Raw genomic sequence first — 12,708 nt, 5'->3', positions numbered from 1 at the left:
CCATTAGCACAGAACAATATTAATTTTTGTTGCTAAAAAAAATAATTTGAATCCAGTTGTGCAAAATCAGTAGTACAGTTGAACAACTTTTCTTTAGTTAGATTTTTCTGTGACAGGCCATACCTGTTCTGCTTTCATGGATTTGGTCAGATAATTCTATTAAATAAATGCAAATCAGTATGAAACGCAGTGTTAAATGGCTTTATGAAACTTATTATATGAGTCAGAGTAACAACACCGTGCTTTTGTTGCTAAAATTCATGTGCAGGTTTTATAGATGGATGTGTTGTTATTTTGCAGTTACAATTGCATGCACAGATACTATATAGCTGCATCAAAGAGATGATTTTACTGCAGTGAATGTTGCCTTGAGATTTGATATATAGCCCCCTAGGTAGCTGCTTAAGTTGAATAATATTACCTGTTATGCGTGTTCATAAATTTGCCACAAACAATGCACTATTGCATATTTAACATTGAAGTGTTAGTAATTCAGCTTAACTTCACATTTCAAACTTCATAGACACTACAATATGTTTGACTACTGAACAAATACCTAACATGTATTTTTATAGTTTGTAGAAATAGCAGTTTAAATTTTTAAGTATCTTTAGGTCACCAATTGTAGATTCCTAGTTTCCTGTCACCAACCCGCATGGTAATTTTAGAGCCACATGCAAATTTATTATTGCTTTTGATAGTCACTTGATCTAAATATTAATACTGGAAAGGTGTGGTCTTGTCATTGGGATGAAGACTAGGTTATTTGATAGGTGGACTCTGATGTGAATTTCTGATGTTATTTAGTATATGGCATCTGGCCTAATACTAGCAGTGAATCTCTTCAAGTAGCCATTGGTAAATTTGAGATGCGTATCAACACGAGTCCCATTCTCAATCTGTTATTAATGTGTAAAACATTCGGAAAATTCATACTGTTGAAGTTGATGGTAAGGAGTCAGGCTAGTAAGTACAGTACTAGCTAGCACGTGTCACCACAAGCATGGCAAACCCAGCAGCTCTATATATACGTAAATGCCTTTCTGGAAACACTGCAACGCTTCAAATCTAACCTTCTAGATGTTTGAAACTTAGTAAAATCTTTCAAATTACAACTAACCTTGAATCTAGTTCTCCTGAATTCAAGAGAAAAAAAAGTAATTTGGAGTTCATGGGCTCCCTTTAATATCCTTGATATTAAATAATAGATTTTAACAATATAATAAATAATAGCCGCCCGCTTGCATGGTATTTTTTGTCTGACTAGGACGGGGAGAAGGGAATTTACAATTGTTGGCCTTATACTGTATATGTACATACAAAATTTTCACCACATAATATTATTATAAGCGACTTGCTATGTCACAAATACTCTTGTGTGGTAGAAGATGGTACGTAGGTGGACAATAAATATGCATCATGCAAAACTGGATGCGGAAAGATAATAGGAAGCCTGAAGTTAACTTACAAGACTCACAGATATGTTTGATGTAAAGTACCACGCTCATGGTCAACAAAGATGTTTGTACCCATGATCCCATCCCAACAGACTGGCCAATAGACTGGTCACCAAATATGTGTGCTCATACTAGCTGATCAAGGCCATAAAGCAGCCAGAAAAAAAATGATGGCTTTTGGAAATTTAAGCAGCATGTGAATGTAGCTAGAACAGTGTTCCATTAACTCAAGTTAGTTATGATGCATGTGTCACTGAGTTAACTTACTACAGATTCCTCAAGAGATCTGTTGTTCTCCTTTAATTTTGAAATTTCATCAAGTGCTTGATGCAGCTTATCTTTTTCTTTTATTAAGTCTTCTTCAAGTTTATCTTTATAAGCTCTTACTTTTTTCCATTTTGCAAGTTGTGAATGAGCCTGTATGGCATTGATAAAAACTTTATAGTTACAAAGTATATACCATGACCAAGCATCAAACAGTTAAATACTATAGCAAAATTGCACAACAACACGTAGCTATTAGTAAACATACTTGAGTAGACACATCTCTTTCACCAATACTGTCATCATTGTCCTTCTCATCCTGTATAATTTATAGGTTTGCTAGCATCTTGTTTATAAAATAAGTATACAAGTACATTTGATTATTACACATTCATACCTCAGATCAAAGGAGCCACCTGGGGTATATACATTTGCAATGTAGCCCAGTGACGAATTGCAACTTGCCTGGGATAATCTGAATGTAGCCTGGGCTACAACTGGCCAGCCAACTAACTATACATAAACATTAAGGCCAAAATCAATTGTAGAGATTGTTAATGTTCAAGTAATTAGTATGCATGGCTTGGATTTAGCCATGAAAACCACTTAGGAAAGCACATTCTGTTATTCTCACTATCCTATGAGTTTAAAAATCTTGGGCTTATAGTGCTATAGCTTATTCACAAGCGTTTCTGTACGTTTTCAATATGGACCACACACTCTTTACTGACAAGCACCACTCTTAATAACCATGCACTCTACAGGCAAGCTTATCCACTTAGGATTCTGTAGTTATTCCAAAAATAATTCAATAGCACTGATAAAAACATTAAACCCTCATAAGTGAAATTCTTTGGAATATCTCTAGGATTTGTCCATTCATCACAGCTGACATGTACCAGCTGCTGATGAATTTTTCAGGCATGTATATATAATCCACACAAAAGCTGCCAAACCATGAAAAAATGGTGTGACCCTAAAAAAGCCAGGGTGAAAAAGTTGTGAAATCAAATGTTGCAGTCAAGAAATGGCTGCAATGGTGTTAATGCTAATAAATTAATTTTAACAATGCACACAGCCATTATTAGCATTAATATCATTGCAGCCATTCCTTGGCTAACACTTTTTATTTCACAACTCTTTCACCAGGCTTTTTAAGGTTGCACCATTTTTTTTGCAGCTTGGCTGTTAAAATTTATTAGCATTAACATCATTACAGCAATTTCTTGGCCACCACCTTTGATTTCACAACCAGGCTTTTTAAGGCCGTACCATTTTTTCACAGCTCTGCTGTTTTTGTGTGTATTTCACTTCTTTTTGTGCTTTGTAAGGCCTCCAAAACCTTAACCGATGGCTGACTTTTGGGTTGTTTATACTGACATTTCTTTTTATCTATACAGATACAATAGTGATCATTGAAGACAAAAAAAATGTATTGTATTGCATGCATTAGTTCAATATTTGGTAATAATTTATATTATTGTAATACTTTAATAGAGTGCACAATTTTGAGGACTTCTAATAGAACATACATAGAATGTTCTAGAACAATCTAGTACTTCTATTGGCAGATCTATGAAATTATTTGTAAGCAGATTTAAACTAGAATTTTCATTATAAAGCAGAAATTAAGTGAGGTGATCAGCCAAGATAGCAAATAGTGGTTCAGTAGTTAAGGATACGGGTGTTAAGTATATAGGTCTCTGGTTTGGACTGTGGTATATTTTTGACTTTTTTGTGCACCTTTTTTACCTCACAGTGACTGCTCTATTAGAACATCTCAATCCTGCAACTTTGTACTTATTTGGTTGCTTTATAACTGTGTAGCTGTAACTCTATTGCCATTCAAACTATCAAAAGGCACTGCTACAATGATCAGCCTATGTACAGACCAATTTTCAAGCTATTCCATACACCTGTAGCCGTGATAGAAGTTTGTGATCTTTTTGTATGAATAAATACCCTTAACTTCTCGGATATTCATCAAATTCATAGCAAACTTGGTACGTGAATTCACCTTTATATGTGCTCTTCATTTGTCCCAAAGATCGAGACTATCAAGTTAAATTTTGCAAAGTGTGCAAAAGTAAATTGAAGCCCCCTGTAGCCTAAGAAGAAAAAACGGAGAAATTAAATCGAAACTTTGAATGCTGATATCTCGCAAAAGGCTGAGTGTGAATAAATTCAAATTACCCTACCTGACGGACAGCTTTAATGCAAAAATGATGTGCTTTGGAGAACGGGCCATGGAGTATGCACATGTGAAAATACTGTTTTCTTTCTTCCTGTCAATAATTTATACTCACAGTGTGGCACACCAGCAATCTTGGTCACACGACACACTACCGTGTGTCTTGATATATCCAGTGGTTGCACTCGTATTGTCTTGGGTGATTGACTGCATGGCGTGGGCTATTAGCCTGCTATGGATTACATATATATGGGGCATTGCCTGGTATGTATGCCAACAGTCTATACATATCAGGCAAAGCTCACATGCCAGTGTTACAACTATTATACATACAGTCAAGTTCAGGTTGCTTGCAAATGCAATCGAACAATTTGCACAGATGATTGCTCGAACATGTGAACTATTTCTTTCAACCAAGCTTTTTTTAGTAACGTAACTATATTATTCACCTTCTTAGATCATTAGGGGCATACTGACAGCAAATCAAAGCACTGTACATAAGCATTCAAATGGTCATGTTCGATCATGTGCAAATTGTTCAATTGCATTCACAAGCAACCTGAAACCAGCTGTATCTGTGTGTTGTTGTAGTGTGTGTGTGTGTGTGTGTGTGTGTGTGCACGCGCGCGTGTGTATGCATTTGTGTGTTGGTGTACTATGCTAGGGATGTGCAGACGCTCATCAGCAGTACAATTCACTATACATTCATGTATGAATAAGGAATGTCTTTTGTGGACTATTTTGAGTTGCATCAAAGTGATAATTACATAATCATTTGATGATACACTAGACAGATGCTAAAAGCATTGTGGGGCTTGAAGTAAATAGCTACTTAATGCAATCAATTGAACATACAATGAGAGTTAAACGAAATGAACGGTTCTGATCAAACCAATATTAAAGCAATCGAAGCACTTGAAGCAATTTGCATGCGCTTAAAAACCTTGCTTGTTTTTCTTCATTGGTTTCCCGTTCTCTTCTGTGTCTGTCATGTTCCCTTCTTTTTCTGAGCCTCTCTTCTCTTTCACTCACAGTTTTAACACTTCTTGGCACATTGCTAGCCAGCACAAGCTAAAAAGCATGAGAATGTGCTACATGCTATGTGCATGAGAATGTACGATGTACACGTGGCAGTTGATGGATTTCCGTGTTCTTTGTGTAAATTAGGTTACACTACGGTTCACGGTCCGTGGTCGAATCAACTACTGCCAGTGTGGGGGTTCACCCAATTGGGAGTTTGAAAATGTAATGATAGTTGTATCAGGCAGTCCACAGAAAAGGAAAGTGCTCTATTCAAGCAATGTAAGGCTTCAGGTGAATGTGCACAGTAAAAAAACTAAATAATTTATGTGATTGCTCTCATGAAAACCATCCTTGTCACTATTTCCATAGCACTGACTTGACTACCAAAACATAATCAGGCTTTGAATGTGATACCTTGGAGTCATTATGTACTATATACTGTATCTATACATATTGCTTTGAACTGTTATGCCAAATACAAGGGGATCTAGTATGTATAGAGCAAAAACACTTTTTTCAGAGATAGTCTAATATAAACAAGTGGTATGCCTTACCTCAAAATCAATATCAGTAAACTTTTTAATCATTTTGTTTGCTGCATCTAGGTCCATACTCTTTGTATGTATTCCTTTTTCAGCTTCATCTAGTTGATTCTGAAACAGCTGTAGAATATTGGGAAGCTCCTGCAAATTTTTAGCAAGTATGTATAGAGTAAAATCAGCGCATACTGCATAACTACTGTAACTCACTTCAGTCCTACTTAAATAAGCCATGAGATTTCCATTTCCTTTTCTAGCAGGCTATTTTACAAAGGACATAACAGTATTAAACATTTTGATACTAGATGAATAAAAAAAATATATATATATATATATATATGTTTACATACCTTGAAACCTGTATCTGGTGGTGTTATTAGGAGGGCAAGTGGTCCAAAGCTAGGACTAGAATACTTGTCAGTAGTAAAGTGTAAACCAGGATATATTGCCAATTCAATAATGCCTTTTTCTTGTAAACTACTATTATTCTCTAAAATTTTGGTGTTCAGTAATGGGATCACATGTTTAGAAATAAACCAATAAATTATGGTAAATTTGGAATGATTGCTTGCTACTGTCAAAAATTGCATTGCATTATCTAAAACATCACAATTTCTTATGACTTCTTGACGCACATCACAAATGTCCTTCAAGGTGCACTCATCAGGCATCCTTCTATATTTTATGGCTAGAACAGTATGCATATTTTTGTTGACATTGGTGGGAATCATTTTTGATGAAGGAGATGGGATTGGAAATTCTGTAATTCGTACATGGTCTAGCTCCTTTGAGTGACAGGTGAATTTCTCAAGTAGCACAGCTGCCGCATTGCAACCTGTGTTTGTTAACAGCTCTGTTAAGATTGAATGATCAGTCCATGCCCACAGCAGACTTAATGACTGCAAAAATATTGTACTGTTACATTTGGAAATACATTTTTTAAATTTTTCATCATCATCGTCATCAAACAGATGAATGTGGCAAGTTTTACTGACCATCACCGTAGCACAGCTGTCTAAGAATTGCTTTGGATCCGTTATCATTTTTTGCAGGCATTTAGTAAGTTGAAGAAACTGCATGTTTATTGATGAACATGTTTGTACAGAATTTACTTGACCAGGGTCATCTGCAGTCTCTCTTGTATTGGTTTTCTGAGGAGACATTGGAGATGTTTCGTTCACAGAGAGTAACACTGGAGAAGCAGCATGATACTCTGCAACAATTAAATTAAACTATTAGTTATTTATCATGCATTAACAGCACAAAAACAATATCTAATGATCAGAATAACAGCAACTTTACTTCCATAATACCCTTCTCTAAAATTAATATGTACGTATAGAAGCAAAAACTTAAATAAGATGTAAAGTTATGAAAACTAAGGAGGTCTCAGTCATCTACACTTACAGCTATATTACTGTGAAAATTCACCTCGATATAACTCTTTAAGTGATACACCTAGATTTTGATTCTGAATCTGAATGGAAGAGAAAATGTTGTCAACCTCAGCTTTATCTATGTGCAAGATAACATTTAAGACAAGCAGGTTCAACTGGTACACAGTACACTTTTCAGCAAGTAGTGTTTTAAAATTGCGGTGAAAATATTTCCAACAGCAAAGTGCGTCTGCTACTGCACTGAAATCCATGATGTCAAGGGTGTGATTAAAGCAGTCATGAACCTTCCTTAATTTTGAGATATCTGCAAGAAAATGTAATATTGTTACTTTTACATCACAGATTGTCACTATACTCAACTACCAATTCTACTATATATATACACAAAATTGCCAATTATTTGTTGACTAGAAATCCTAATAGTTACTAGGTGAATTTCGAACACTAACCTCATGAAATGCTCATAACAAATAAAATAGTATAAGAGTATATAATGTACATAATAGAGCCTTAATTATTATGGACTGTTGGTGCAATGTTAGTGATTGTACAGTAGTGGATCTTGAAAAGGGATGAAAAATAATGTAATAGCTATATAGCTATAGAATAAGGTGTTCAAGGGCATAATCAAGAGATTATTTAGAAGCCCTGGGGTAGTAAAAGTCCAATATTTAAACTATGAAATAAGCAAACTCACTGTAGGGAAAAGCTATGACTTGACCTTAATTTTGATTGCTCTATTAGAGTAGTTAATTGACAGCTCTATTAGTTGTTAAGTACCTCAATGCAGTGGGAGGTGAAAGGTGTTGCTGAGGGTTTAGTGGCTATAATGGATGCTAGTTCAATGTCCATGCATGCTACTGAAACACAGTGGTATATAGCATTTTGCTATGGCATATGCGGTCAATACAGCAATACTAAAGATATACTGCCACAGAGCTACATTCAAAAGGGGGTTCTGTTGAAACCAAAAAATCCACCTTCATCTGGCATAGTACAACGGTCCATAACATTATTGCTTTAGTTACCATGCAAAAATTAAATCATCATGCCTCAGTATAAAACTAATGTGCAGCATCATATATATTACTTCTTGGCTGCTTGTCCAGCTGTGCTACCCATAAAGCTGAAAGCACGGGGCAAGTCACTCGTGTGCCCACATCACCATACAATCTGGGTTAAAACCTGAACATAAGTTGTTGTGTAGCCTTAATTGTACTATCAGCTGCTAGTTTCTTGTTCAGTAGTACAGTAGAAGTCAAAAGTTTATTATATAATATTATTAAAATGAAGACACGGATTAATCTAGTGCTGACATCATGACTTACGCATTCATTTGGCTACCCACTTCCAGTGCCGACATACATTTATTTATATGTAGTCGAATATATAGAACCAGATTCCTTGCCTCACACTGAGCCATTCAGCAATACAACAGTTTTCATATGGGTCATAAGCTATTACATTAGCAGTGTAGAATAACTATAATCATAACTGTGGCTAACCACAAATTCCTGTCTTGTATAAAAACATATGCACAGCATCTAAAGTGATTGCTGTGGACCATTATGACAAGCCTCATAATGGCAAATTACTATACGACTGTCAAATTTGAACTTGGATTAGATAAAAAAGGTTAAGTGTGTTTCTCTCATGCACCCAAGAATGTTACCAGCTTCCTATGTATTTCCTTCATGTTGAAATAATTTAGCAGTGTTGGATACAGTGCAGCACAGACATATTGCATACTTTAAAATCAATGATTCGAATAGCTCCAAAAAAAAGGCTTTTATTTCAATATACTGATCATGATATGTAACCTAAAAATAACTGAGTAACTAACAAAGCAACTAATGAGCCATAGGCAGTTAGCCATTGCTTCAGGCTCAAGATGTGCCTTTTCATATACATGCATGCATCAAGACATAGCCTTGTCTTTCTTCATGTCCCATTTATATAGTGCAATATTGGTGTTGTTGATTCACTAGTAGTACATTAACTAATGCTACATATTAGTTAGCCATCACGTAAAACTGCAAATGTTTGGACCACATCTCTTACACAGATTCTTCCCCAAAACTACTCATTCAGAACAAAACTAGCTACTGAGCATCGCTTTGTCAGAACGGTAAAATAGAATGACTGTTTATCAACTACAAACAATTCTTTTATCCCAGTATAGATACCTACTAGCTTTTAATTATACATATGTTGCCTACTGAGCAAAACCCCAACTTGTTTGTATAATTCTGTTTGTGAGATAAATGCCATTAAAATACTAGAGTAAAAACAAATTCTACATAAACACATTTTCAGTAAACAGACATGAATTGAAGTATCTAATAATTATACCAATGGATTTGTTTTTTCATGGTGAGTAAGAAAATGTATCTTTGTTTTGTTTCTGTACTATAAAGCAAACATGGGTTATGGGTGTTTGTTTACATTGCAGCAAAATGTAATTTTATTGTCGCCATTTCTAAACTTGAACAGCCTTCTTGCTTGATAGCATGCATGTGGGCCAAAACTATACCTTGATGAATGTCACAGTTCATTATGAATAGAATGACACAAGTCTCAACTCTGTAGTCCGTTCTATGTAGCCCATTGCACTCAAGACTGCATGATGATCAATTAAACAAGTGCCTGTAATTTTTTTCCACGTACAAATCGATTGTCAGTTTTGTTCTTCATGTTGTCTATCATCTAACTTCAAAAGCTCTTACCCAATAAGGCTTAAACTTTAACAGTCCATTGCAAGTTCCCTCTATAGGCAACAAAAAAAAGGTCAAAATGAAGTTTGAGAAAATACAAACAAGTTGCAATTGTTTTTTTTTGTTGGTTTGTTTTGAAATTGAATTTTTGGGTTTTCACTTAGCTAGCAGGTCACATATTATAGTTTCTCATCATGCCACCAATAGTACAAAATTTCATTGATGCAGTAAGGAACTGAAATGGTGACATGGGTAAGGATGGGAAACTAATTATTAATTATCGTGTATCCCACTAGCTAACAACTTGCAAGAATTAAAGCTTATATAAGGTGCATGGTTTATTAATACTGGAATTCAACATCGATCATGTAGTACTGAATAATAGAACTAATGCCTGAGAGTACCTAAACAAATGATTGTTGCTACCAAGAGACCTTTGGTGTTTTTCTTTCACACAAAGCAAAATAAATAAATAAACAATGTACTGTAGCTATATCCAAAGATGAGGCATTTCAAGGTCCCATTTGGGATAAATGCCCCACCCCATTGCATATTATTAAACTCTGTCAGGCAAATGATAACTCATGAAAAAAATTCATGTTACTACCATTTCAAAGCATCTGTAATGTGTCACCCACTACATACCTTTGTGCGTATTAAGCGCCTCTAAAATAATGATCGTGTTCCTATGTAATTGTAATTGTAATATTTAAACAGGGAGTCTACTCAGTTTGAGCTGATTTTCAATGGAGCCCTGTAAACAGTATACAAAAATACACACCAGCAAAAAAGATACTTAATTAAAATACAAATACTTAAATGATGACAAAGTGGTAGCCTGTACAACTGTTAATGCCAAACTGTTCCATAAAATCGTTCCATGATAAAAGAAACTTCTTTACCAAAGTTAGTGGCAACTCTGGGAACAAATAGGCAATTAATATTACGTCCACAATAACCAGTCACATCTTTAGAATACCGAAAAACATTTAGCAAATATATGGGTGAATAATTATTTACAGACTTGAAAACTTGAATGACTGTGTGGTAACATTGACGTCCAGTCAAAGTAAAAGATAACCTGGAAGCACAGGATGGTGGCAACTTCTTGGTAAACTTAGAATGTACTCTATCAATCATAGCTACTAGTTAACTTGGTAGCAGTAGGACACCAGACAACATCGCAATAGTCAAAAACTGGCAACACAAAAGCAGTATACAGCAATTATTCAAAGTATTCTTGGTGATAATGGAACTGAAGGATTGAAGCAATTCTAAATCGAAATCTAGACACCACATTAGAAATATGCAAATTCCATGAGAGTGTAGGGTCAATTGTAGCTCCTAAATAATGAACAGAACTAGCTTGATTCAATATTGTGGCTTCCAATAGAAACATTAAGGGTTTTATTTGCAATTCTCTGCAGTACTGATTCTCTGACGGCTCCCGACAAGCATTGACAACATTTAAACATAGCCGTGAACTGCAAAGTCAGTGAGTCACATCATCTACGTCAGATTGCAAACTTGTGACTCCACTACACTTAGGTCTGAATGACTACAGTGCATCTCAGCATCATCAGCATACAAATCCAAAATGCAGTATTTGACAACAGTAGGCAGATCATTGATACACAGAGCAAAAAACAAAGGGTCCACCAAAAACAGCAGCAAAAAAAAAAAAAATACAAAAGATTCTAGTGCTAGGTTGCGCTATAACTGATACACAAGACAGCCTTAGCTTATTTACCTAAAATGGAACCTTTGGCATTAAACTAGCCTGTTACACAACTTTGCAGATGGTTGTGAAGTCTTAATGTTTAAGACTTCACAACCATCTGCAAAGACCAAAAATCAACAGAGGTGATTATTTGAAGCTGCTCTCCCCACCGTATTGCCCTTAGCCTGTTTGTGCCCCTCCCCTTGCCAGCAGCTCCTGGATCCGCCCCTGAGGAGCCCTACTACCCGGTACCATAACCTGCCCCTTACGTAACGTATATGACTTAAACTTGTAAATGTTTTCAAAAGCCGATGTGTTCCAATTAAGGTATATATTGACAAACTTGAACGCAGAACGGTACGTTTGCTACCTAGGCGAGACACAGTGCAAGTCACTAGTGGCTAACAGTAACTAACCTTGCTGTTGCAAGTGCAGTTTCATTGCCTGTTTAGCCATCGCCCGCGTCCACACTGATTACCGTTCTTCGCGAAGTACGCCACAGCACTATATACAACCGAAACGATACTCGTTCTGATCTGTATAAGGAACTGCTGTGGTTTCAGCTAAATTAATAGGTTACGCCGTGTACGGCTGCAGTCACGAGTCTACGATTGTGTGTGTTTTACGTAAGAAACCACACCGCACAAAGGTGACAAAGCCAGGCTTTAATAATGACTGAGAAGGTGGAGTGACACTGGGTTGCCATGCAAGAGAAATTACGAGCCGGGGATCAAGTGCACAGTTGCTGTTGTAGGCATCAGTGACCATGACTGAGACTATTTTAACTGAAGCTTCTGTCACAATCACTCACCAGCAGCCTACCAAAAGGAAGTCATTTCTTTGGCATAGAGCAGATATGGTAGTTAACAGTAAAACACCCTGTAAAAGATATCGTAAGTCAATTTAGTGGTGATTTTTAAAGTGAATACTCTTTGTCCACACCAGTGGAGGCGTTATGGAATGGTTTCAAACAAATGTGCTTCAAGTGCTTAGGCCACTCCAAATAAATTCTCTGTTTCCCGTCCACCGCCCGCATCTGGTTACTGTCAGCCCTAAATATTCTATTATTCCGTATTCTGCCATTTATTCTTGCTTACTGAGAGGCTAAGTAAAAGCCAGTGTCAGCAGTGCTATCAAATCAGCACAAACTTTACATTTGTGCTATTTTTGCAACTTAAAAAGAAAGGAACAAGCTTAAACATGTTTTTATGCAGCTTTTATGGTTGTGCCAGGAAAACACTGGCTTGAAAAGCTGCCAATCTTATAATGAAATAATGAAAATGGACCACCCACCCGCATGCAAATATGGCATGAGTCCAGGACGGGAAACAGAGAATTTATTTGGAGTGGCTTTAGCTCAAGTCAGTACCATCTAAGCTTTCTTCCACCAATACAAAGCAACC

General features: G+C 36.2%; 1 protein-coding gene across 2 annotated transcripts in view; it reads right to left on the bottom strand.

Annotated features, from left to right (window-relative positions):
• Positions 1 to 11,836, bottom strand: part of LOC136256832 (uncharacterized) — a 31,444-nt gene extending 19,608 nt beyond the window's left edge. For both annotated transcript variants that reach the window (XM_066049874.1, XM_066049875.1), the window contains exons 1-7: positions 11,722 to 11,836; positions 6,906 to 7,175; positions 5,825 to 6,687; positions 5,685 to 5,735; positions 5,490 to 5,618; positions 1,990 to 2,040; positions 1,725 to 1,874 (exon numbers count right to left, since the gene is read on the bottom strand). In XM_066049874.1, the coding sequence (XP_065905946.1) occupies positions 1,725 to 1,874; positions 1,990 to 2,040; positions 5,490 to 5,618; positions 5,685 to 5,735; positions 5,825 to 6,687; positions 6,906 to 7,175; positions 11,722 to 11,761 (1,554 nt within the window). In that variant the 5' untranslated portion in view covers positions 11,762 to 11,836. The remainder of the gene's footprint in view (positions 1 to 1,724; positions 1,875 to 1,989; positions 2,041 to 5,489; positions 5,619 to 5,684; positions 5,736 to 5,824; positions 6,688 to 6,905; positions 7,176 to 11,721) is intronic.
• Positions 11,837 to 12,708: the final 872 nt, after the last annotated feature.

This window comes from Dysidea avara, chromosome 5 (genome assembly GCF_963678975.1).
Source record: "Dysidea avara chromosome 5, odDysAvar1.4, whole genome shotgun sequence".
Classification (NCBI taxonomy): Eukaryota; Metazoa; Porifera; class Demospongiae; order Dictyoceratida; family Dysideidae; genus Dysidea; species Dysidea avara.
The sequence above is the reverse complement of the archived record's forward strand: the minus strand, read 5'-3'. Positions and strand labels throughout refer to the sequence as shown.